Raw genomic sequence first — 25,971 nt, 5'->3', positions numbered from 1 at the left:
GAATGGTTTTATCAGCTGGGGACACCTCTTCCGAGATCATAGAACCACAGAATTGTTTGGGTTGGAAGGGACAAGTGACACCTCCCACCAGCTCAGTTTGCTCCAAGCCCCATCCAGCCTTCAGCACTGCCAGGGATGGGGCAGCCTGGGGGCAACCTGGGCCAGGGGCTCAGCACCCTCACCCCAAAGAGAATCTTCACAAAATCTCATCTCAATCTCCCCTCTTTTTCGGCTTGAAACTGGTTCCCCTCATCCCACCCCTCCAGGCCCTTGTCCCAAGGGTCTCCCCATCTTTCCTGGAGCCCCTTCAGGCACTGGAAGGTGCTCTAAGGTCTCCCCATTGCACCCTTCTCTTCTCCAAGCTGAACACCCCCAACTCTCTCCCCCTGGCTCCAGAGCAGAGCTGCTCCAGCCCTTGGAGCATCTTTGTGGCTTCCTCTGGATTTGCTCCAAAATCTCTATGTCTTTTTTCTGGGGGCCCCAGAGCTGGACCCAGCACTCCAGGGGTTGTCCCTAGAGGGGAGCAGAGGAGGGACAATCACTGCCCTGCCCCTGCTGATCACACTACTGGGGATGCAGCTCAGGACACTGGGGGGTGTAGAAATGCTCCAGGTTTGAAATCCTGACAGCAGGGAACCCTCTCTTGGGTTGGGAAGGGCAGGTTGGACTTTAAGTGTACAGGAGGGTGTGGGGGGGGCTTGGGCATCCCTCTGGGTTCCTTTCACCCTACAAGGGCTGGGCCTCATCTCCCCTTTGAATGGAACCCAGTGGTGACGGATGCCACCCCACATCTCCAGCACAGGGACAGATGTGGGACAGTGTCCACTGAGCACTGTGGCAGGGCATGGGGCAAGGGGGGGACCTGCATACACCAGCAGAAAGGAGATTCTGGTATCCCCAGGGTGTCTCAGAAGCTTTTTTCCTCTCGGGAGAGCGATGCTGGAGCAGGGACAGATGTCCAAGAGCCATTAATTAATCTCAGGCTGGTAATGAGCTGTAACGGCTGCAATGGTGAAGGCAAAGCCAGGAGGGGGCCATTCCCACCAGCTCCCTGCTCCTGTCCTCAGGATGAGTTCACACAAGTTCATCACTGGTGTGTCTGTTTCTGGGCCTGGAGTGTGGGACTGGTTTGGGGGATCCATCACCCCTCATCCGCAGGGATTTTCCTGGGGACGGCCCTGAGCAGGGAGAGTGGCAGGAGAAGAGCCCTGTGACCTAACTTTGATGGGAAATCTCCTCTGCACATTCCAGGGGTGACACAGGCAGGGGGCAGTCCTGTATTTTTGGGAAGCAGCACCCCTGGGCTCAATGGTGTCATGGGGATGTGGCCCCATGCAGGGTCCTATCCCAGAGATACCCCCAGGTCCCCTTTCTGACTTGAGGCCCCACTGAGAGGGATGGGAACCCATGAGGAGGGCAAACCAACCACCACCCCTGTCCTCTGTGCTCAGCTGGCTCCTTGCTTGGTTCCCTCTAGATTTTTGTTCATGTTTTGACCCCAAATCGAGGTTCTCAGGAGCCCCCAGGATCTGGGGGTGGCCCAGTGAGTGTGATACTGGTCACCCACCAATGCTCCACTCTCTTGTAGCAATGGTGGGTGTGGGAGTGACCTGTGCAAGGTTACTTGTGAGAGGTGACAGATGTGGGGAGACCAGCCCAGGGTGAGGTGACCAAGAGGTGTGAGGTTACTGGTGGGGTGTGACTAATATAAAGGTGACACAAATGAAGGATGAGCAGTACAAGGTGATGGGTATGAAGAGTTAGTTTCAAGGTGACTGACGAGGGCCAAGCACTAAGAGAGAGTGAGAGACGAGCAATGGGAGGTGATGTGATGAGGGGCGACCAGTGTGAGGGGAACAGTGCAGAGTGAGGGGTGTGAGGTGACCCATGAGGGGTGACCATTGTTAGGGGATGTGAGGGATGTGAGACGACCTGGACCACAAGTGATGGGCATGAGGGTGTGAGGTCACTGGTGAGTGTGCAAAGTCACTGCTGAGGGTGTGAGGTCACTGGTGGGGGTGTGAGGTCACTGGTGGGGGTGCCGGTTGTGAGGTCACCCCGCGAACCCACGAGAGAGGAGGGGCGTGGCCAACCGATGGGCGTGGTCTCCCGGTGGTGGGCGGGGCCGCGCCGAGCCGCCGCACGCGAGCCCGGAGGGGCTGGGGCTGCCGCAGCCGCCGCTCCGCTCCCGCCGCTCAGCTCCGGTGGTCTCGCTCCGGTCGGTTCCGCTCCTCTCCCGCCGTCGCGGCCGGTAAGTGCCGCCGCGCTCCCGCCGAAGTTTGTCCCCGCTGCCGCAGCGGTGCGGGGCTCTGCGGGACGGGGCCGCCCGCCCTCCGCCCAGCCCGTCCCGGAGCCGTTCCGGGACTGCCACAGTGCCCGGTGGGCTGGGACCGTGCCCGGTGGGGTAGGTGCGGCGGTGACCGGGCTGGCCCGGCTGGTAGCCGCCTCCCCGCCGGATGCAGGTAGTGGGGCGGAGGTCGGCGCTCCCCGCCGGGGTCGGTACCGGAACGCGGTTCCCCGCCGTGCCCTGTGCCCTGGTGCTGCCCGTGGCGTGCTGGTCCCCGAAGGCAGCAGTGGTGGGCTAGAGGTGGGTGCAGCTGCCGGTGCAGGGGGCTGCAGAGCTGGCAGGCCCCCCCCCCCACACCCCGTCCGGGGACGTGGAGCAGACTCGGGAGTGCAGAGCTGAGCTCCCGGGTCAAAGGTGCCCCGGGGCCCCGAGCGTTGCTCCAGCCCCGCATCCCGGGCGCGGGTTCCCTTGGGGTCCTGGACCGGGGGGTGTCCGGGAGCGCGGGGCTGTCCCCGGTGTAGCGCGGGGAACACGCCCCGGTGCTGGAAGCGGCTCGGCCGTGGTCGTGGGCGGCCGCAGGCCCCTCTGCACCGGCGGCTTCTCCGTAGCGGCCTGGCCGGGAGCCAGCTCCAGCCAACCCCTGCTCCGGACTGGATTTCCCCGCCGTGGCTGCAGCAAAGCTCCGGGATCCTCCTCCCCTGCTGGCCTCGCCGCCTGCTGTCGGGGTGCAGGGGGGTGTGTGTGTCACCCCAGGGCTGGGAAGAGGGTGTCTGCTCGGGGTGCTGCAGCCTTGGCACCCACTGCAGCGTCGGGGCTGTGCCCAGCACCTCGCTGCTCCCTGCAGCCTTCTTTGGAGGCGGGGGGTGGGGGGGGAATAGTGACCCCCAGAGAGTTCGGCAAATTGTGCAGGGGACAGGCGAGATTGCAAGGTGGTAACAGAGAAGAGGGGGACACGCATCTGGGCCACCCATCGCTTCATGGTCTCCAGCTATGCCGTGTGTGTCCCTGCACCTGGTCCTCCAGGTGAGAGTGTCCGGGGCAGCGGGTGCTGCGGGATGTCACTCTCTGCGGGATGTCACTCTCTGCGGGATGTCACTCTCTGCAGGATGTCCCTGACTGCAGCGTGTCACTCGCTGTAGGGTGTTCGGCAGCAAAGTCCCCCGTGGCGTGGCAGCCGCAGGGTGCTGCAGGACTCCCCGCCTGCTCCTCTGCAGCAGCAAAAACTTCTCTCCTGGCGCCAGGGCTTTCGCTCGCTGTGCGCTGAGGTGCTGCTGCAGCGATGTCACTCCCGTACACGCTCCACGGAAGCGCAGCCACTGGCAGGAGTCCTCTCCTCTCCTCTCCTCTCCTCTCCTCTCCTCTCCTCTCCTCTCCTCTCCTCTCCTCTCCTCTCCTCTCCTCTCCTCTCCTCTCCTCTCCTCTCCTCTCCTCTCCTCTCCTCTCCTCTCCTCTCCTCTCCTCTCCTCTCCTCTGCATTATTCCCGGCTGGCGCAGAGCCTTGGCCGCACGCTGCCGGGGGCTGCCGGAGCCCCGGGGCACCCTCTGAGCTGCCGGTGCTCGGCGCCTCTGCTGCGTCTGGATGCTTTTGGCCGCGGGGTCTCGGTGGGAAGAAGAGTGGTCTGTGTGCCAGAGAGGACGGGGCAGTGGGGAGGTGATGCATCCAAGGTCATTGAGGCCAGCAGTGGCAGTGGGACGTCACCTGTGCTGCTGGGGGAGAGCCCCATCCAGCAGAACTCCCCGCTACCCCTCCCAAGCCCTCTCAGAACAACGCTCCGTCCCCTTCTTGCATCTGGGTGAAGCACAGAAATGAATCTGACCTTGCCCGAACACCCAGCACTCAGCCCAGCTCTCCCAACCCCCCGTGGCGAGCGCCAGTGCCCCGTTTGCCAGCAGCCGGCCCCAAGCCCCGGTGCCCCCGTTTCTGCAGGGCAAGGACACGTCCCTCGCCGCCCATGAGCCCGGTGAGAGCGGCAGCAGGGAGCCAGCATCGGCTGCACTGCATCGGCAGCCCTGGCTCTGCACCCCTCTGCTGCACAGAGTCACGGGAGGGCGGGAATGAATAAATCCGTGTACACCCTTAGAGATCCTTCCGTGTCCTTGCACATCCTCAGATATTCTTTTATGTGAATATATCCTTATCCAACTGGTCGGGGGGGTTGCACACCCACCAGCGAGGGTGCCCGCACCAAGCCCTGCTCACCGTGCGGGGTGGGATGGTGCAGTGGGAGCATTTGCTGCTGGCTGCTCTCAGAGGAGCTGCCTCCTGCGAATAAAGTCCCAGGGACTGTCACTAGACTCGAGATAAAGGCCACCAAAGTGAGCAGGGATTCCTGCTCACCCCCCCGAGGGGTGGGATCGGGTCCTTCCTCCAGCTGGTGGGGGTTTTGGCAAAGCCCCAGCTCCCGGAGCACTGCAGCTCTTCATGATGACTTGAGTTCCTCCTTCTCTGGGCTGTGCAGGGAGCTGTGCAGCCGTGCTGCCCTCCAGCAGGATCGATGCCCAAAGCAAACAGACGGGACCCAGCGCCCGCTGGTTTTTAAATCTAATTTTTTTCTTTTTTACCTTTTCTCTGCTCCCTGGCAACAGAGCTTGGCCTTGTGCCCGGCTGTGTTCCTCCTCAGCCCGGTGGCTCCCGGTGCTTTGCCTGTGCCAATATCCGGAGCCACTGGTAAGTGCAGTTTGGCAAAATGGTTTTGCCCTTGGCTGCAGTCAGCCTTTTTCTCCCGGGTGAAGCCCTCCTGTTCCCCAGCTCATCCCCACGTGGGGCTGTGGCTGCCCTTGGCTTGGCTCCTGCCAGAGCCCACGCTCCCCAAAGGGCTCTTTGATTATTAGCCCTAATAACTGTGTTATCACATTGACTGAAGTGTTTCAGATGCCAAAGCTAATTTCGCTCTTCATGCCTTCCTTCTTCAGTAATGGGATTTTGATAACATCACGCAGCCAAAAGTATTGGAGAAACTCAGCATAATTCCCCATTTATTAATTAAACCATAAATTAGGCAGCATGCGGCTGGAATCCATGATGCTCCACACTGGTGTGATCCTGCAGCCAGGGATGGTGCTGGCACTGGGGTGTGGGACCCTGGCCTCCCCAAGCTCTGGGGCTGCTGCATCCCTGTCCCAAGTGCTGGAAAGTAGATGTCTCGTGCCTGAAGGAGGAGTCGTGGTGTCCCTGGATCCTGATGCTGGTCTGTGAGTGGGGTGGGGGGCTGGCAGAGCTCCCTGACACCCCCCTGGGGTGGCTGCTGCCAGTGCTGGTCAGTGCAGCTGGTCTGGCAGCCCACCCTACGGCTGGCTGGGGGTCGAGGGTCCCTCACTGCCCATGAGCCACACAGAAGTGATTCTGCCAAACCCCCCTGGAGCTGAGAACAGCCTCTGAGCTGCTCAGCAATGTGGTGGTGTGCTGGGGGAGACATTTCCCACCTTCTCCTGCAGGACATGGGATGTCCATGGGGACACGGAATGACTGAGCTGCTGGGACCAGGGATCCTCAAGGCAGCACCATGGCTCATATCAGCTTTGAGCAGAGGATTCAGTGGGGAAAACAATCCCAAAATTCCACTGCTGTGCATAGATGTACAGGCATGTAGGGCTCTGGTGCTGTCTTGCTCTGCTCCCAGGGGAGATGAGGGGTTTTCTCCTGGCACTACAGCCTGGGGAGGTGATGAGGCTGATGTGTCCCTGTTGTCACCCACACTTCAGCCCTGTGCTGCTGCCAGCAGCCTGGCACAGCTGCTGCCTGGTGCTGCAGCAAGCTGCTGTGTGGCCATGCCAGGCTCAGGGCCCTGACTGAGCCCCTCTCACTCTGGTGGCCCTGCTGTGGGGACGGGATGAGAGGGGATGGTGGCTACCTGGCTTTTCCAGCAGCGGGTGCTGGACACCAGCAGTAAGGATGCTTTGCAGCTCCCCAGAGCTATCCAGGTTATTCCAGGTGTGGAGTAGCCTCCCCTGGGAGGCACCCCTCTGCACCCCTGTGTTTGTGCCCCTTAGAGACCTGGAGCAATGTAGGGACACAGCTTGGGGTGTTCAGGCAAGAGAAGAGGAGCCCCTGTGGTGCAGGGCTGGGCTCTTGAGCTCTCACCATGGCTTTTCTCCATCTGCACGAGGTTTATTTGTGGGAGTCAGTTCCCAGTGGCTTTGACGAAGCTTCATGCAGCAATTAGTTCCCCCTGGGTTGGTGTGGTGCTGTGTCCTCACTGATGCCATCACCTTTCTGCCTCTGCTGTCCCCTTTCTCACCCCAGATAACACCAGTGTGGGTGGGTGTGGGGATGCAGGGCTATCCTCTGCCTCTGGGGCTCTCTGTGCAATGGGGATGCTCAAGCAGCCACCAGTGTTGCCCCAGGAGGGAGCTGGTCCCCTGCTGGCAAGGAGGAGGGAGATCCTGGATGCTGAGCACTACTGGGTCCTCCCTGGTGCCCAGAGTTGTTTTTCTAGATTTCTAACACCAACCTCATGCTTGTCTGAGTGCTTTGGAGTTCTCTCAACAGGCACATGGAGCCTCAGCCCTAGGCATGGCTCCTCCTGGCTCTCCTCTGCCCATTGAACCCAGGTTTGTTCAGCTCAGGAGCCGTGTGGGGAGAGCTCTCCCTCCTCCTGTCTCAGATCGATCCGTCTGTCTCGACTTGCTCCTGGAGCAGCTGCTGGCTCATCCCCAGGAGCTTGGCTGGATTATTTTTCCTACCCCCACATTGCTCAGGAGCTGTGGCTGTTGCATGGAGCCATTGCAGGGGATGCTGGAGCAGAGTAGCAGAGTGGGGCTGACCCGGTCAGGATCTGGGGATACTCTGGGCCCTGTGGTGCCTTTGGAGAGTCAGAATAACTCAACCCATCACCTTCTTGTTGCCCTATTTTGCTGGTGGAGCAAGGCTGGGCCACCACAGCAAGGCTGGTGCCAAGAAGAGGGCTGGGCATAAGCAGTGCCCCTTCCTTTGGTTCTGGGATTTGCAGCTCTGCATGCCAGGAATGGGCTGCTGGTGCTGGCTGTGGCTGGGGTGAGCCTGGAGATGCTCTGGTGTCCTTGGGGACAGCCATGTCCCCTCAGCTTTGGAGACTCCAGATGCCTCTTCCACAGAAGCCACCCTGCTCATGCTGAAACCCTCTGGAGGAAATGCTGGTGCTGAGTGGTGCCTGTGGCCCCAGGGGGTGGGCAGGACAGGGGTGGCCCATGCCCTCCTTGGCCCTGGGACTGGGCTTGTGCCATCACACCAGAGACTGAGAGGCTGGGGGCTTCTCCTGGCATGGCCATAGCATGGGGGGGACCATGAGCTGTGGGATCTCCTTTGCTTCCCAGCTAATTAATGAGGTGGCTGCTTTTGATGGGGTCTATGGAGCATTGCAGTGACTCCAGGTGACAGTGGCAAACTGAGAGCCACAGCAGGAAGTGGGGACAAGGTGTTTGCTGGCCCCTTCTCTGCTTGCCCTGTAGTGCCAGAGCAGCAGCCCCAACATCACCAATGTCACCTACCTCGTGTCCTTCCTCTGCTGGGGGCTGGTGGTGATGCTGGCAGTCACTGGTACTCAGGACCTGACTCGCTGAGTGGGGGGCAGAACGGGCTCATCCCCAGCTCCTGGCACCCCCAGGGTGCTGGTCCTGTTACCAAGGGCTGGTGGGAGCTGTGGGCCAGCAGTGGGAGCCGGGGTTTGAGTTGGGAGCAGCAGGAGCTGTTAATGAGGTACCTGATGATGAATGAATTCGCTGTCTGGAACTGGCAGGAGTCTCCTGGCTTTGCTGTAAATAATGGAGCCAGCACGATGTGGGAGCAGGTCCTGTGTTGAAGGCAAGAGGCAGCCTCTAAACCCAACAATCTTTGCATTTATTTTAAAATTTTTGATTCCTCAAGATCCGCCCCCTGAGCCTGGGGCTGGGTGCCCTTCCTCAAGGCTGGGGGCTCCATGGTGGGATCCCGGCACGTGGGGCAGCAAGGCCAGAGCTCACCCTGAGGCCCTTGGCCCCATCCATGTTGGCAGTGTCTGTCCCTTTTCCCTCCAGCTCAAGGTGAGGGTGGGGACACCTGGATGTGACCCTGGGGCTGTGGGGATGTGCAGGAGACACGTTTGCACCCACCAGGCAGCTCATCACATTTTAGAGGACCTATGTGGTGCCCCCCAGAATTATTCATGTGTTGAGGCAGGGACTGCTGAGCCCCAGCACAGGATTTTTAATTAGAGGAGCTGGGTGCTGGCTGGTGGTGAGAGGCAATGGAGGAGGCTTTGGCTCCAGCCAGGGGTGCTGTTGGCTGGGGAGCAGCACGTGGCTGTGTCCCTCACCCCAGCCCCGTGTCACTCACCCCAGCATTGGTAGGGTCCTGGCACGGTGCTGAGCTGGGGGGGGATGATGTGGTTCCCCCTGTGTGTGGGGTTTCTCCCTGAAGGCTCTGCTGCTCCATGGTGTGCCTCAGTTTCCCTCAGTGGTCTGGCAGCAATGTGCTGTGAGGGGCTGTGAGAGCACTGGGGGGGTTCACTGCTCAGAGGGCTGGGGGGATGCACAGGGGTCATGCTGGTGGGTCCAGCAGATGGGATCTCCCCCACCAGCCCTGGAGCTGCTGTCCCTGGGAGCAAAACAACCACTGGTATCAAGATGTGGCTGGGGTACTGCCAAATATTCTATCTCTACCCTGAACCCCCTGCCAGCCCCGGGACACATGGCAGGAAGGTGCTCGGGCTTCCTGCTGACATGGGGGTGGGAGGGGTCCCCTTAGAGACCAGTTTGGGATTTTCCTGACACCCCAAGCCCAAGTTCTGGCATGGGGCAGTGCAGGGTTTGGGTCAGCCCCAAGGGTGACGTTCCTGGAGGGCTGGGGGTTCCCCATGGGTGCTGCAGCCCTGGCTCTGCCATCCCAGAAAGGAGCAGGGACTCCTTGTTCCCATCCCAGGGGAGCAGCAGTAGGATTCAGGGTCGTTAGCTAACGAGCTTCCCCCAGTTGGGGTCTCCTGGGGCCCAGGGAGCCCCCTCTCTATCCCCCTGCCCACTGCCTAACCCTATGCTCTGCCGGTGCTAATTGCGTCCTCAGCCTCATTAATCTTGATTTGTTGTTGATTTCTGCCCCTGGGCCTCGCAGCCACCTGAGAGGCCAGCAGGGAGAGCTGTGGGTTTCCCACTCCCCCCTGCAGAGGAGTCAGGGAGGGATTCCAGAAGCTGGAGCCCCTCAAGGCCCCCACCCTGCCAGGGACATCCCAGCCCTTCTGTCTGTCCCCTGATTGCCTTCCTGGGCTTTACACAGCAACTTCACTGATGAGGACAGGGGGCTGGAACTCCCCTCTCATCCACCTCCCCTCCTGTCCCACCGTGGGTGCAGAGGTGGGGGAGCCCCTGCCCGGGGTGCTGGGGATTTGTCCTGCTCTGCCCAAGGCATCATCCGAGGGAGGAGCCCAGGGGGCCTTTGCAGATGGTAATGATCAGGGAGCCCACCTCAGTCTCGGGCCAAGGATCACTGGAAACCGTCATAACCCTCTTTATTTATTGATGGCCTTAAGACACAGGGGGGTGGAAGGGTTGGGGGGCAGCTCTGAGCCAGTGGGGGGATAAAGAGGAAGCTTCAAGCCAGGGAGGAATTGCAGCCCATGTCCTGTATGGAGGTGGCTGAGGAGCATCAGGGATCCCAGCTCCTGCCTGAGCCCTGGCCAGTGCCTGCTGCACCCTGCAGGGGGAAAAAGAAAAATTGCAGAAGAAGCTAAAAAAAATAAAAAGGAAGCAGAGCCCGAGCAGGAGTGAGGACTGCAGTGCTGACTGCACCAGCTGCACCTACTGCAGGGACTGCACAGACTGCAGGGACTGCATTGCAGTGCTGCCAGCCAAGGGCCTGCACCCACCAACACCCCAATACCCTCCTGGGGGGGTGTCCCCGTGTCAGGCAGGGGGAGGGCTCTGGGACAGGGACAGGGACAGACCCAGGAATTTGCTCCATTGGGCTGGGAGCAGGTTTGCCCCCACAGCCAAGGGGCTGCCCTGCTTGGATCTGTCCTCTTGCATCCTCTGCCCCCTTGTGTCACTCCCCTCCATATCTGCCCCCTTGTACCTATCCCTCCTCTACCTTGTCCCCCTCTGTCTGCCCCATGGTGCCTGGCAGGGATGGGGGACCTGACCCAGGACAGCTGGTGAGGTGGTGGCAGAGCAGGGATGGGGCCATGCCCAAGGACACACCTGCCCCATGGCACCCCACACCCTGCCCCACACTGCACAGCCCTGGGTGGGGGGGGGGCAGGCTCAGTGACCCCTGGGGACCCCCATGAGCACACATGCACCCCCCCCCCATCCCATCCCCTGCCTCAGTTTCTCGTGGCCCTTGTGTCTGCCAGCTCCTGCTGAGCCCTGCAAGTGGGCAAGTGAAGCAGCTGGGGCAGATGAGGGACCAATTAGTGCTGCTAATTACCTCAACCTGTTCAAAACCACTCCGCCAGTGAGCCTGCAGATGCTGCCTGCAGACCCCCCCTGGGCCTGAGCAGCACCCAAACCCCCCCAGCAGCAACTTTTACCCTAGGTGAGCTCCTGCACTGCATCTCATCCCCCCTGTTCCCTCCCTCACCCCAGCAGGGATTATAATTTATTTCCAGAAATCAATCATCTGCTGCTGACAGTCACTCTGGGGTGGGCACCCCCTGCCCTGTGCCCACCCAGGGGTGCAGAGGTTTGCACAGGACGTGCACAGACATTGCTGGTGCAGGATGCACCACAGCACAGTGTGTCAAACCCTTCCAGCAGTGTTCACACCTCTGCACACCCTGAACAGCCCTGCACACACGTGTGCCCTGACATGCAGAGGACACGTGTGCAGACATTGGGGGGCTGGGGGGGGGGGAGCAGAGCAGTGCCAGGTTCACTCCACAGTGGGATGTGGTGGCTGTGGGCACCTCCAGCATCTTAGTCCAGCACCCAGCACCATCCAGTGCTGGGTTACAGGGAGCTGTGACAGGTTCAGGTGTTCAAGGGGCTGTGTTGGGGCTCTGTGATGCTGCTGCTGCTCACAGCAGTTGTGGCCCTTCCATGGGACATGGAAGTGTGCCCATGGCTCTGGGCAATCCTGCTCTAGCAGGGGGTGGACAAGATGATCTCTAGATCTGGATTCACAGTCCTGTGATTCTGTGCCCAAGCACCCAGCTGTTGCCTTGCTGTCCTGCTGGTGTCCCCAGTGCAGGTGGCTGCTCAGGGGTGCAGCCTGGGCACAGGGAGGGGTGGAGGCAGGAGGGACCTGGGTGACCTTGAGTCAGTGTTGTGTTTCAGGGAGCCTCTGACTCAACATGACCTTCAAGCAAGCGTCCATGATGGCCCCGGAGGCCACGACCACCACAGTGGCCATGGCCACGATGGAGAATTCCACGGAGGCCGCAGGGTCAGGTGAGAGCAAGGAGGACATGTTCACCAAGCTGAGAGACAAGTTCATGAATGAGCTCAACAAGATTCCTTGTGAGTAGTTGCATCTTTTTCCAGGTATCCCCTTCCCTGTGACCCCATGAGCACCCCAGCCTCAGTGGGATGAGGCAGTGGGGAGGCTCTGGGGCTGTCCCTGACATTGGTTTTTCCTGCAGTGCCACCCTGGGCCCTCATTGCCATTGCTGTGGTAGCTGGACTCCTCATCCTCACCTGCTGCTTCTGCATCTGCAAGAAGTGCTGCTGCAAGAAGAAGAAGAACAAGAAGGAGAAGGGCAAAGGCATGAAGAATGCCATGAACATGAAGGACATGAAGTCAGGCAACCAGGTGATGTCCTTCTGGACTGCTTGTTGTGGGACAATACTTCTGGCTGAGCTACAAACTTCCCTGGGGCACTGAGCCAGCAGAGAGGGATGGAGACACCAGGATCCTGGGAGAGGGAACCTGGAGCAGAGGCAGCAGCATTGCTCTCCTTCAGTGCCTGGTGGCTTGGATGGGACCAGGTGATGCTTCACCTGAACCAGCAAATGTTGATTTAACCCCTTGTGTCTCCTCACCTTCCTATGAGTTGCCCTCTCATTTCTCTGGGCCATCAGGGCAGCCCCCACCACACCAGTTTAAGGTCCACAAAAAGCCAGTGCTGAAGAGGCAGATGCTGGGGCATGGAGTGGAGCTGGGAAGCTGGGACCATCTGCCCAACCCGGGGCCATGGGCAGGAGGGTTTGGGTGCCCATCCCCACTCTTCAGAGCCCTGTGGACCCCATGGGCACCAGGCAGGGCTGGAGAGGGGAGTGCTGAGGAGATGCTCCATCACAGCTGCCTGTCTGCATGGCCCCACCAAGGGGAGAGCTGTGGGGTGGGATTCCCCTGTATGCTGACCCTGTACAAGCCCTGGCTCCCTACCACACTGTGGCCCCTTCCCAGTGCTCCCTGTGATGTGTCTCTCTTCCCACATGCTGCCCTGGCTGTGTCTTCCTCCTCCATCCTGGACAACATCCATGGTAGGTGCCACCACAAGCCTCCTTCTCTATAAGCTGCTTCCAGGGTGGGACAGGGGATCTGGGGACACATCAGAGGTGATAAGGGGCCCTGTCCCTCATTAGGACAACCCAGGGGGTGAGAAACCACAAAGATTGGGGTGCTGGAGGTCCCCAGAGGTGTGGGGATGGGGCTGCTGGGCTGTGACCTTGGCACTGAGCACCCCTGGGCCCCTTGGCTGCTGTTGCAGGACCAACAGGATGATGATGATGCTGAGACGGGTCTGACAGAAGGGGAAGGGGAGGAGGAGGAGAAGGAACCAGAGAACCTGGGCAAGCTGCAGTTCTCACTGGACTACGATTTCCAGGCAAACCAGGTGATGGAGGGGCTGGGCTGAGGAGGAGAGGAGTGGGGTTTGCCCAGGGAGAGGATTTGAGGGAATTCTCCCTGTTGGACCTGAGTGGCATGGGAGGGAGCTGAGTGCTGCCCCATGTTGGGCTGGAGGTGAGCCCTGGGCTTCAGCACCATCTTGCTGAAGACATCTCTGCCCCTCCAGCTGTCAGTGGGGATCCTCCAAGCTGCTGAACTGCCAGCTTTGGACATGGGTGGCACTTCAGACCCCTATGTCAAGGTGTTCCTGCTCCCAGACAAGAAGAAAAAGTATGAGACCAAAGTCCAGAAGAAAACACTCAACCCTGCCTTCAACGAGACCTTCACCTTCAAGGTGAGCTCTTTCCTACCCATCACACTGCACCTTTTCTCCCATTCCCATCTTTTCCCCTGACTGTTCTGGTCCTGACCTGGCTGCTGGGTGCCTTGGGCTCCTCTGAGCCTGTTGCCACCTTGGTGGCCCTCTCTGTGCAGGTGCCCTACCAGGAGCTGGGTGGGAAGACTCTGGTGATGGCCATCTATGACTTCGATCGTTTCTCCAAGCACGACATCATTGGAGAGGTGAAGGTGCCCATGAACACTGTGGACCTGGGACAGCCCATCGAGGAGTGGCGGGACCTGCAGAGTGGCGAGAAGGAGGAGGTGGGAGTGGGAGCAAGGCCAGGCCCTGGGCTGAGACCCTCGTGGGGGGGTTGTGGTGTGCTCTGCTTTCTGGGTCATCTCAGGTGAGATTGGGTCTCACCAGGATGCTGTGCATGGCATGGCCTGGACAGGACCTAACCCTTTGTTCCCCTGTCCAGCAGCTTTTCTGTGACAAAAACAGAGCATCAATGTCTCGGGTGCTGTGCTGGGCCTGGGTGGCTCCAGACCATCAGTGATCAAATCCTTGTGCCCGTGCATGAGGTGCCAGGGCATGGGGGGACCTGCATGGGGCACCATGTCCCAGCTCTGCAGCACAATTCTCTGGCAAAGCTTTGACATCTGCTCCCCTTGGCAGCCAGAGAAGCTCGGAGATATCTGCATCTCCCTGCGGTACGTGCCCACAGCTGGGAAGCTCACTGTCTGCATCCTGGAGGCCAAGAACCTGAAGAAGATGGATGTTGGGGGTCTCTCAGGTGGGTGTGGGCTCATGGGCATCCTCATCCTGCTCTGCTATGGGGCTTTCAGCAGCCTATGTTGGAAGGATGCTGTGTCCATCAGTCTGGCAGGGTTTGGGGAAGCCTCCAGAGCCTGGGTCCTCCTGCCTTGGAGTCAGCTCAAAGTCTGGCTGGGGTTGAGGGGAGATGGGATGGGATGAGCACCCTGACCATTCAGAAGGACATCAAGTTTGTCCTGTCACTGTGGCCAGGGTCAGGACACTGCAGGACCTGGGTACTGAAAATGCTCCTCTGCCATTTTCTCCTGGTTGTGCTCCTCCTTGACATGGGGCTGGGGACCTCAGTTGATGTCATATTTTATGCTGGGGTGTCCTGCTCCAGGTGACCAGCACCTGCTGATGTCACTTCACTGTCTTCAGTCTTCCTACAAGGAGACCCACAGGATGCAGAAGGGGCTTCATCCCTTGACCAGTTGGTCCCACAAGTCCTCTCCATCCCAAATATTTTGGCTGTGGTTTCCATCCACAAACCTCAGACCACCTTTAGTCTCCTTACCCCATGGTGCACCTTATCCTGGGCTGAGACTTGTTCTGGTGATAGCCCTGTCTGATGGTCCCTCCTTCCCCCCCAGATCCCTATGTGAAGATTCATCTGCTGCAGAATGGCAAAAGGTTGAAGAAGAAGAAGACCACAGTCAAGAAGAAGACCCTGAACCCCTACTTCAATGAGTCCTTCAGCTTTGAGATCCCCTTTGAGCAGATACAGGTTTGTGCAATAATTTCCCCGGGAGGCAGACGGGGTGGAGGCGATGGGAGAAGTCCCACATCTGTCTGAGCCCATGTCCCATCCTTCCCCCCAACCTGAGTGACTCCTGCCAAGCTTCTGGTCTGGTCACCAGCAAAGTAGGTCCAGTCCCAACCTTGTCCTGGGCGGATGCTGGGGGCTGCTGGGCAGCAGCCATGGCAGGTGCAACCCCCAACCCCAACTCACATCAGCAATGGGACTTTCTTCTGTTCCTGGTCCCATGGTGCTCACTCCCAGGGCATCAGGCACTCCCTGGTGGTCCTGGAGGCATTTTGGGCCACTGGCAGGTGAGTTCTGCCCCTCCATCTCCCTTGCCCCAGATAGGTCCAATCAAGCCCTGCAGCTGGCAGCTCTTGCCCAGCCCACACCACCTCTTGGTGCCTTTCCCAGGTGGCCCCATCCAGATGAGCTGGGCCCTCACGATGGCTCTGCCACCCCAGGATCCTCTGGGAAGTATGTGGAGGAACCTATGGGCATGGAGGAGACTCTGCCCTAAATGAAGCTGAGTCCTGGGGGATCCCTGGTGCTGCCCACTGAGCCATCTCAGGTCTGGGGATAGCATAAAGGCCGCGGAGCCTCCAGTGCCACTGGGCCTTCTCACCCCTCTAAAGAAGGTTTCCTCCTTTAGAAAGTGCAGGTGGTCATCACGGTGCTGGACTACGACAAGCTGGGGAAGAATGAAGCCATTGGGAAGATCTTCACGGGCTGCAACTCCACAGGCACGGAGCTGAGGCACTGGTCTGACATGCTGGCCAACCCCCGGCGGCCCATAGCCCAGTGGCATTCCCTGAAGCCAGAGGAAGAAGTAGATGCAGCTCTTGGGAAAAACAAATAGGAAGCAGTGCCGGGCAGCACGGCCCCACGGACAGTCAGAGCGACCCAGAGCTACTGATACCTCAGTTCTGCAACCTTTGGTTTTGGTTCTTCTGTTCCGTTTTAAGCTGAAATACCCTTTGATGGCTGTGGAAGGGTTTTAGACAGTCCCAATAGCTTCCAGGGGAAGAGGCTCAAGACAAGGATGGTTCTTTTCGTTCTCCAGCATCGCTCCCTTCTGCTGCATGTCCCATCCCCTCCACCCACCATCCCTTCCACGTGCAAAATCACCACCATGCCTGGGACCACCTCCAGCACCCACCTCACCTGCAGCATTGCTGCCACTGTCCTTCCCTTGGGATGATGTGGGGAACCACCCCCTGTGCTTGGACAGCTTGTGCGGACGTGGGAATGGTGGAGAAAGAGACCCAGGCTGCTCCTGCTCCTGCTCTGCTGCCCTCGGGGAAGGGGGAGAGCTGTGGTTCCAGGCTGAGGATGGCCACAAGCCCCCAGCCAGCTCCAGGTTTGGCTTCTGCTGGGGAGAATTTGCAGGGGGGGTGGGCCTGGTGCAGCAGGGGGGTGCAAAGCCCAGAGCTCTGCAACCAGAGCCATGGGGGTCAGTCTGAGCACAGGGAGCCCTGGGGGTCTGCTCTGAGGAGCTCCTGGTAGGATGTGCACACAATGGTGTGCACACAGTGTGTACCACCACCAGCTCCACCAGAACACTGTTGTGTCCCCAGGGCTGAGCGAGGACAAGGCTGGGCGATTTTCTTGTGTGTCCCATCTTACTTGGTTGAAACCTGTAGATGCTTCCCCAGGGCAGGTTTACACCAGAGGGGTCTCCAGATGTGCTGGGGCAGCGTCCCCGAGTGGTGCCCGGGGCCTCCCCAAAGGCCACCGTGTCTCCCCAGGGCTCAGGCCCCCCCTCCCTGCTGCATGTCACCACACTGATGCTGCTGGGGATGGCAGAGCAAGGCTGTGTCCAGCAAGGGACCAACCCCCCCCACCCGAGCTGCTGCTCCCCACCCAGGCTGCTGAACCCCCCCTGTCCTGCTCCCCTGGGGACAAAAGCCATAAACACGTCCCTGACAGTGGGCAAGAACTTCTCCAGGCCACCTCTTCCACCATGGGATAAGCCACAGAACAAGCCCCTGAGCTGGAATTCCAATGTTGTTCCCCGTGGCTGGGAATAATGGGTTCATCAGCCCTGCCCAGTTGATCCCAGTCTGTACTGGAGCCCTGTTGGGAGCTGCTGTTTCCATCCCAGACTCAGCTCCCCAGCACCTCCTGCTCCCTGCTCTGCTTTGCTTTCCTGGACTCAGTTTTCCAGAGTTTTGGCACAGTTCAGCGCGAAGGGTGTTCGATCTCCAGCAAGGGGGAGATGGAGAGCAAGGAGCAGCAGAGCTCTGGGACCCTGAGCTTGGGGACAAAGTGCCAAAAGTGACCTCACCCCCTCAGATACTTTGGCAGCTCCCTGCAGCTTCCCAAAGGGCACCTCAGCCCTGGAGGAGATGATGGGAAACTTGGTGGAAACCACAGCTCATGGGGTTCAAGTTGGACATGGAGACAAGGCCCTTCCCCTGAAGGGGTGTGCAGCCCTGGGACAGGTCCCCAGGGAGGGACATCCTTGTCCTTGGATAGCCAAGCTGCTATGTGGGGGTGGGAAGGTTGGACCAGAGACGTCCCAGGACCTCCACCTCCACCACCCCTTGGAGGTGCTTGGCCAAGTGTCCTGTGTCCCAGCAGGGCTGCTGGAGCTGTGGCTGGGTGATGGTGGCACCAGGGCCACTAGCAGCTTCCTGGGGCAGCAGGTGGGTCCTGCAGGGCCATCACCAGCTTTCATCAGACCCTTTTCCTAATGGGTGTCAGCAAACGAGGTCCTGCCCCACTTGTGTGGCCAAAAGGAGGAGAAATCTTTGGGTGCTTTTAGTTACTGGGGAGCTTTAGTTACTGGGTGAAGATGCCCCTTGTCCAGGGTCCTTGTCCTGCCCCTTGACTGGCAGGATTTGGACCCTCATGTTTTGGGGTCCACTTGGGCACTGGGTGGGAGGGGGCATTTGCCTCATGTGGAAATGGGATAAAAAAGAGGGACCTGGAAAGAGCCCAGACCAGCTCCGTGGTCTGGGAGCATTCACAGTCCCCCAGCTTTCCCTGGGAAGCAGGCAGAGGTGTCACCCCCCCCACACACACACATCCTCATCTGCATCTCCCCCCTGCACCCCTCAGACCTCCAGGGTCTCTCCAAGAGAAGAGGCCCCTCTGGTGACAGTTCCCATTCCATTTCCGTGGCTGGTTTCCATTTGGACTCTTTAAACCTCAGGGGGGGTGGTGGTGGAAACTGTGAGTTTAACACATAATTTTATTTATTTTTTTTTAGTAAAAAAAAAAATTAGGAAAACTGACATTAAAGCCATCTGTGCTGCCTCTGACCCCCTCCTCCCCCCAGCTGTGTGTAGTTATCAGTGTATGGAGCCACCCCGTGTCCCCACAAGCCATGCATGAAGCAGCAGTAGCAGCATGGATAGAGCCCAAAGTGGGGGGCTGCCCCCTCTGCCCCCCTGCTCACCCCCACTGCTGAGATGGTGATGAACAAAACTCATTGCTCGAGTGCTCCCCACCCCACCCCACTCCTCAAATTAAAAAACAAACAAACAAAAGAAAATATAAAAAATTATAAAATCATGTAAAAGAAGAAAATAATGCCAAGAAGCCAAGCATGCCAAGCCAGCCCTGCCAGCAGAGGGTGAAGGTGTCACCGACGCAGCTGTGAGACTTCCACGCGTGTCTTGTCCCTGTGTTTTGTGGCGTTTATTCCATGGCAGCATCGTGGCTTTGGTGTCCTGTGTGGCGTTGCTGCATTTCACTGTCAGAGCAACTTCTTTAGAAGCCATATGAGAGCACGGTGTGCCGGGACCCCACAGGGAGGGGCCTACAGGAAAGCCGTGCCCCCCCCTTCCCCTCATGTGTCCACTCTCCCCCCTGGTTCCGTGGGGCTTTGGCTGCCAGGCTGAGCCACGACGGCCACCGCCTGGGTGGCCACGGATGCCACGGTTGTGCCAGGCCAGGGGAGGAGGCAGTGCTGGGCAGGGATGTTGGGCCCCAGCTGCCTGTGGCATTGCTGCATTGGGATGTGGGGGTGATCTGATAGCAAAAAAGCTTTCTGGAGCAATTTGGGTTATTTCTGCCCTGTTTGGTGGTTTCCATGTTGGGGCTTCCCCCTCTGCCAGCCCTGCCACCCAGACGCTCAGCTTTGGTCTCCCGGGGTTAAAAGGAAGGGAATCCAGGAGGTTTGGCAACAAGCTTGGTTTTCTTTTCCTTTTTTCCCCCCCAAACGTGGGAGGGAGGAGGGAGCAGCTCCTCCGGCAGCCTGGGGGCAGTTCCTGGGACAAGGGTCCCCCTGCTCTGCCCTGTCCTGGCCCCGCAGCGCTCACTCTGCAGGGAGCTGCTTTTAAAGCCCCTTCCCCTCGTGTGGACTCTGTCGTTTCTGTCTCCTATCGTTCTATGGTTATTTTGTATGATATCTGTCTCCTTATTAAAGAAACGAGCTGAAAGGAGCCCCCGTTTCCTTCTGGTTTTGCTGCTAGGGCTCAGTGGTGTGGCCGTGGTGGGGGACACACAGGGACAAAGGAGGGATGAGGTGCAGGGGGAGCCCCGTGAGGGTCCAGGTCCCCCTGAAATGTAAGTGTGCTCACACACCTCCTGGGGATGTCTCTACACAGCCTTGAGCCCGGCTGATCATGGCTGGCCCAGATTTTGGGTGCAGGTGGGAAAATATCAGAGGCCCCCCCCACGTTATTCAGCCCCAGCACACAGTTTGGTCCATACAGTCCTGCTTAGGTCCTGCCTTGCTTTGCAGAAGTGCTGAATACCTCAAACCCAAGAGGGAGAGCTCAGGCTGCAGCCAAGGCCTCTGAAAACAGAAATACCCAATTTCCATCTAACTTGGGTCAAAGGATGTGTCAGCAGCACCCATGTCTTGTCTATGGCTTTGTTCTGACCAGGCTCCTGAGGGCTTTGCATGATGAACCCCACTGGTTCAGGGGTGTCAAATGGACCCTCTCTTCTTTCCCTTCCTGGCTGGGGGTGGCTTCAGGGCCATTGATCCCACAGGTCCTTTGATTTTTTTCCCTGGCCAGGCAGGGACTGTCACCTTCTCTGTGCTGTGACAGGCACGTGGCTGCAGATCATTTCTGTTTCCAGACAACTGATACAGTCATAGGATGGCAATCTGAGGAGAAACCAGGAATCTTAAGCTAAACTTGTAGCTCCATGAAGATGGAAGCAAAGCCAGTGCTTCTATTTTATCAACTCTTATTTTATTCATTTATAAATACTGTTGTGTTTACAAGCATCATAGATGTGAATATTATTCCCAAACTTTCAAACACATAATACTTATAATACTATATAACAACAACCAGTAAAACAAATCATTCATCTCAGGGTTTGAAAGGCCACTCAAAAGTTGCATAAAAATACATTCTCTCCCCATCTTGTAAGCTTGTCCTGCTTCTCCAAGGAGTTTATTTACAAAGAGCCATCATCAAACTGGCAGCCACAGTAGGCAGGTTCACCCCAAGCGATAAAAATTAATTCACCCCAAGCAATTGCTTATAAAAAAACCCTTGTGGTCTCCAGTGGAGATCTTGGCTGGCAAATGCTCTGGTTCAAATAGGGATCAGATTTAAAACCTGCTTGCTCCCTTGCACTCTGTCCCAAGCACAGAATGCGAGGTGTCCTATTCATCACGTCCTCAGTGCACTGGTTATGTCAGTGAGACCAAAAGAAAGAAAGAAAAAAAACTCTTGAAGAATATGGTTTGCAGTCACATCGTCATCACAAAATCCTCACAGCTCTGGCTACCCAGTGAGACTCAATTGTTGGAGGGGGCTCTGCCCTACTCCGAGTTCAGGGGGATAATCCAGTGCTAAGCAGACATTTTATCAAAAGTGGTTTGGCTGAGCAAGGGTCCAGGCAGAGGAGTGCAGCCTCCTGTCCCCTGCTCCTCAGGAGACAACGCAGGGAGTGTCCTGGCAGGAGGGGCAAAACATCAGTGCAGGACGGGTTTGTTCAGTCAGGTTGAACCCTTTCCCTAAAAGAGACTCCAGGCTTCTTCCTGCTGCCAGGAACCTGCCTCGTGGGAAGAACAGGATCTTTAGTCTGAAATCTGCTGTTCCTGTTGGCCACCATCAGCAGCCCCAGTGGGCAAGGGTCTTCTCTGCGTGGCACAGAGGGACCCAACACTCATCCAGGGCAGGGTCTGAAGCGAGGAGCAGATCACCAGGAGGAAAAACATCAAGAACTGCACCAAGTACTCACATAAAGAGTGCACCAAGTGGGAATGGCGTGCAGAAAAAGCATTGACTGGATCTCAAGACTTGAAGCTGTTAAATACAGCAGGGTTAAAAGAAAGGAATATAAAAAGGCTGCCTGGTTTAGGCAGTGCTCTGCAGAAACCCTGATGCCATTACCAGCTTTGGTCTCTTCCTATCCCAAAGCACAGCTTCAGAGGAAGGGCCTCAGTGTAGCAGGAGAAATGGCATCTGGCACCACGCACAAGTGACTCCACTGGCTGAGGAGTGGTGGAAGAGAAACCTCTGCCTAGAGCTGCCTGGGGAAAAAAACAGCAGCTCTGTGAAGAGCTAGAGAGGTGGAAACAGGCAGGATGGAGAAGGAAAGGGAAAAAAATTGAAGAATTAGGCAAGAAAAATAAAACCAAAGAAAAAAAAACCTCAAGGGAGAGGAAAATAAACCCCCTTCTGAAGTAATTACCAGCAAAAGGTTCCAAAGAGCCCACAACTGACTATTTACTACTTTACCCTATTGAGCAGGCTCAAGAATTATGCTCATGTTTAATTATCTTGTGTGTCTCTCTCAGAGCAGAGTCCTAATAGCCTGGCACAAGCTGTGAGTCCACAGGCAGCTGAGGTGCCCAGGCAGAAGTTCTTATGGCAGTCCCTGTGTTCAGTGACTGAGACTGCAACTCTCAGCCAGACAGAGCAGGAAAATCAGAGGACAAAGGGAATGAAAGGACAACAATGGAAGGACTAACTGGGAAAGTGGTTTGGATACAGCAAGAAGTCTCTGAGAGGGAAGGTATAATTGGAGAGAAGTCTACTAAGAGGAAGCTCCAGGGAACTGGGGACATTTTGCTGCTGCTGTCACCAAGCCAGCAGAGCACATGGAGCTGCAGTCTGAATGCTCACAGAGAGAACGATGTCAAAGTGCTCTGAGTCCATAAACCACCACCAGAGGTTTGGTTTTCAGGCTTCCTTCAAGGTCAAGGCTTATTGCAAACTTTTGACAGATTAAAAGACCTTCACCCTAGCAAGAGTTACCAACACACCCCAGGGCAGCTCCTTGTCCTCCCAAAGCACCCCCAGGACCGGGATCTCCGCCTTGAAACCCAGCCCCAAGTTCTTCCCCAGCACCAGTGGGTGAGACTGGACTCTGGAACTCCCTCTTTCACTTATCCAGCCACTGGCTGCAAATAAATCCCAGTGCCTGAGCTACCTGAGTGGAATCCCAGTGCCTGAACTACCTGAGCAGACTCCTCCACAGGGCTCTGTCTTCATGAAACAGCAGGAAGATGCAGGACAGGGAGGTTCCTGGTGTGAGCACAGCTCCTGCAAAGTGATTCATCTTCATACACATATGAAAGCAGCAGTGGATCTCCAGGGGTTCAAGCTTGTCCTTCAGAAAGCTTGGCAAGAATCTGTGCTACACTCTGTCCTGAGGAGCCAGAGTCCAGATGCAATCAGCAGATGCTACCAACTACTGAAACTGGGGCCCTGGAAGGACACAAGGTGGTACCAAACCACCCAGGCTGGGGAGGAAAGGCAGGGGGAGGGATAGGGAGTCTGATGTCAAGAGGCAGTGCTGATGTTACTGAACAGGTTTGAAATCTTATATTAAATAAAAGACTCAGTCTACTGGGGTGAAAGCAGAAAAAGGTCTCTGTGCAAAGCAGCTGCCACCAGCCCTGGTTGCTTTCACAGCATCACATTGTAACCAGAGCCCTGCATCCCAGGAGGGTTGATGTGCATCCTCAGAGTCCCAGCCCACAGTCACATTTCCCACCTGTAAAGGGCTTGGATGTGCTGGCTTAGTTCTTTAGGCATCACTTTTTACAGTTGGTGCTACCTACTCCAGATTGGAGCCCAACACCAAAGACTGGGCTCCCAGAAGTAGTTTTGGCAGCTCAAACCCAGTCTCACATTTTTCTTCTCCCTTGAATAAAATGTCCGAGATATCACAACATGCTTAAATTAAAAATAATAAAATGGTGGGGGGTGTTGTGAGGGAATTAAGGGCTGAAAGGGAATGTACAGCAGAGGGCAGGGCAAGGCAGGTGTGACAAGTTGATCCCATGGCTGAAATGCCTGCTGTACTTGTGACTGGAGGGACGGGGGGAGGGCTTGGTGGTGGGGTTGGCAGCTGGTGTAGGGCAGCTCTGTTCTGCCTCTGATCAGGATTCCTATTTGGAGAGCTTGCTGATGACACGAATGAGGGCTCCGTTCTCGTCCTTCAGCCTTTGGTTGTCTGACTTCAGCTCTGTCAAAATCTGTGAAGAGACAAAGACCAAGGTTATGGCAGCTCAGCACTGCCAGAGGGAAAAGCCCTCCAGCTCGGGGGGGGACACCACATCCCCTCCACCCAGCATGGAGTAATGTTGTAATTAATGTCAGGAATTTTTTACAGGTGGGTGACCTTCAGTGGAATGTCCCAAGGTGTTCAGGGATGGGAAGGGGACCCTGGGCTCCTGCCTCAGGGTGTGACACAGAAGGTGACCCTGGCACCATGGGTGGCAGCACCCAGAGGGCCATCAGAACCTGCAGGACAGAGCTGAGTGGGGCCACAGCTGCAAGCTCAGTGATGACCTGATGGGGATCTTGGAGGAATTCCCCCAAATTTCAAATCTCCACTAAACCACTTCCTCCTAAGTTGAGGTTTCAGCCCTGACCATGATCTCCTGCCCATTCCTCTCCCCTCTTTCCATGCAGACAGACTCCAGCTCCACCTCTCCAGCTGGAGCAATTAAAATGGTTTTGTTGGAAAAGACCTTTCAGACCAGTCCAACCATTACCCTGAACACTGCCAGGGCCACGTCCCTCAGCACCACATCTCCAGGGCTCTGAAACCCCTCCAGGATGATGCAGTGTCATGGGATGGGAATTTTGGGCTCTCCAAGCAGCAGTGCTGAGTGTTACCCGTGGCACCTAAGAAGGTGGCACTTCAGAAATGAGGTGGATATTGGAAAATGTGACTCTTCGACAAACCCCACTGCTGCAAGGGCAAGGAAAATGCCAGAGTTTAGATGGAGAAGGACATGGAGCAGAAAAGGCTCATGGATACCAGTAAGGTCTTGTGTCTGACCTACTAAAGGAGCTGGAGCAGTCAGCAGAGCTGCAGACAGCCTGGACACAGCACTGAACTGCAAACCTAAAGCAAGGGGGGAGGATGAGCCCAGCCAGGGCTGTGCAGCCCAGGGGAGAGGAGGCAAAATTCAGCAGGAGGTGTGGGCTGGGGCAAAGAGATGCTGGGACTGTGCTAGGACAAGAGACCAGTGACCTACAGGTCATGAAATAATATTTCTGTGAGTCTGGAAATAGTTTTTGCTCAGTTTTCCCTCTCAGATCTCAAAGGACATTGGGAATGAGAATGAATTAAAGCCACTGCTTGTGAGAAGAGGTGAGTCAGTGACAGGTTTGGGAATACTTTGGCAGATTTAAACCAGAAAGATGGTGAGATCATTTATCTGACCATCTGCGCAATTCAGGCCATGTAAGAGGAACCATCCCTCCCTCATCGGGGTGACACACGCGTGGCTTTGAACTGAGACTCCTGGAAGGGGAAGCCACAATTCCCCTGGTTAGTTTGTTTCTATGGTTAATCATCCTTGATATAATTTGTGTGCTAAGAATAGATTGATTTATACCTTGGTGCCACTTGCAGCCCATGGGAACATACTGCTGCTTCCTTTTTAAAAAAAAATAGTTATGTCTGAAGGGACCTGAATATCCCTACTAAACTGCAAAAACCTGGCGCGGCCTCAGAAAGGAGCATTTACAGCTTTATTTTAGCACTGAACCAATGAAGTAGCAAGGAAGAATGTGATTTAACTGTGTGATGTGTGAGGACAAAGCTTAGAGAAGGCTTGTCCTTGTAACTCAAGCACCAATTACCTGCCCTGAATTTAAAACACAAGATGTAAAAAAATAAAAAGAACCAGATCTGGTGGAGCTCCAATGGCTTCATGGGCAGACTGCTGAGGGGATGCTGCAGCTTGTGAGCTCTGCTCAAAAAGACTTGGACCCTCTTTAAAATCAGGGAGGAACTCCTCATTGCTTGAGTGACCAAGACAACCTGCTGAGGGATGTCCAGGTGAAGGTTTTCTAAAGATCACTTTCCTATCTAAAATGTGCACTTCTCATAACATCTCCAGAAATCCATCAGATTGCTCATTCTGATGTTGGATAATTTTATCTTCTGGGTGCCAGTTTTTCACTGAACTAAGTCCAATTAAAAAATAATTATATTATGAGCACACACATAGCATAAACCACCAACTGGCCCAGAAACCACCCATGTCCTGGGCTGCATCCCCAGCAGTGGGACCACCAGGGGCAGGAAGGGTCCTGTCCCACTCTGCTCTGGGGAGACCCCTCTGCAGTGCTGGGTCCAGTTCTGGGATCCTCAATAACAGGACACGGAGCTGTTGGAATTAATCCAGAGGAGGCCCTGGAGATGGGAACAGCTCTGGAGCCAGGGGGAGAGTTGGGGGTGTTCAGCTTGGAGAAGAGAAGGTTGCAATGGGGAGACCTTAGAGCACCTTCCAGTGCCTGAAGGGGCTCCAGGAAAGATAGGGAGGCCCCTGGGACAAGGGCCTGGGGGGATGGGATGAGGGGAACCAGTTTCAAGCCGAAAAAGAGGGGAGATTGAGATGAGATTTTGTGAAGATTCTCTTTGGGGTGAGGGTGCTGAGCCCCAGGTTGCCCCCAGAAGCTGTGGCTGCCCCATTCCTGGAGGTGTTGAAGGTTGGATGGGGCTTGGAGCACCCTGGGCTGGGGGAGGTGTCCCTGACCATGGTGTGGGGGTTGGTTCTCGATGACTTTTAAGGTCCCTTCCAACCCAAACCAGTCTGAGATTCTATTATTCTGTTTCAAGGAATGGTAACAGGGCAGGGGCTGCTGGCCAGCCCCCCAGCACTGACAACCCACCCCAAAGCTATTTGC

At 56.8% G+C, this 25,971-nt stretch overlaps 2 protein-coding genes across 7 annotated transcripts in view; one reads left to right on the top strand and one right to left on the bottom strand.

Annotated features, from left to right (window-relative positions):
* The first annotated feature begins 2,225 nt into the window (after positions 1-2,225).
* SYT2 (synaptotagmin 2) lies at positions 2,226-16,025 on the top strand. Its single transcript, XM_030465492.1, has 9 exons — positions 2,226-2,251; positions 11,494-11,689; positions 11,812-11,981; positions 12,883-13,008; positions 13,189-13,356; positions 13,497-13,664; positions 14,020-14,137; positions 14,751-14,884; positions 15,552-16,025. Exons 2-9 carry the CDS (start codon positions 11,524-11,526, stop codon positions 15,756-15,758), a joined length of 1,257 nt encoding a protein of 418 aa, XP_030321352.1. The 5' UTR covers positions 2,226-2,251; positions 11,494-11,523; the 3' UTR covers positions 15,759-16,025.
* Positions 16,026-20,041: 4,016 nt separating this feature from the next.
* Positions 20,042-25,971, bottom strand: part of PPP1R12B (protein phosphatase 1 regulatory subunit 12B) — a 100,383-nt gene continuing 94,453 nt past the window's right edge. For 3 of the 6 annotated variants that reach the window (XM_030465385.1, XM_030465388.1, XM_030465389.1), the window contains one exon: positions 23,221-23,300. Coding sequence is in view for 3 of the 6 variants with exons in the window: in XM_030465386.1 (XP_030321246.1) it covers positions 23,214-23,300 (87 nt within the window). In the remaining 3 variants the exon portion in view is untranslated. Of the gene's footprint in view, positions 23,301-25,971 lie in introns of all 6 variants that reach the window. The other 3 variants (XM_030465386.1, XM_008499400.2, XM_030465387.1) reach the window with 2 other exon arrangements.

The sequence above is a fragment of the Calypte anna genome, chromosome 26 (assembly GCF_003957555.1).
Source record: "Calypte anna isolate BGI_N300 chromosome 26, bCalAnn1_v1.p, whole genome shotgun sequence".
Classification (NCBI taxonomy): Eukaryota; Metazoa; Chordata; class Aves; order Apodiformes; family Trochilidae; genus Calypte; species Calypte anna.
Note: the sequence above shows the minus strand (reverse complement) of the source record. Positions and strands in the feature narration are given on the sequence as shown.

What these genes read in the sequence shown, in the direction of transcription:
- SYT2 (XM_030465492.1), top strand. Translation starts at nt 11,524, where the DNA reads ATGACCTTCAAGCAAGCGTCCATGATGGCCCCGGAGGCCACGACCACC. An exon ending in TGAGCTCAACAAGATTCCTT is followed by an intron (nt 11,690 to 11,811) that starts GTGAGTAGTTGC and finishes TTTTTCCTGCAG; the next exon opens with TGCCACCCTGGGCCCTCATT. An exon ending in ACGATTTCCAGGCAAACCAG is followed by an intron (nt 13,009 to 13,188) that starts GTGATGGAGGGG and finishes CTGCCCCTCCAG; the next exon opens with CTGTCAGTGGGGATCCTCCA.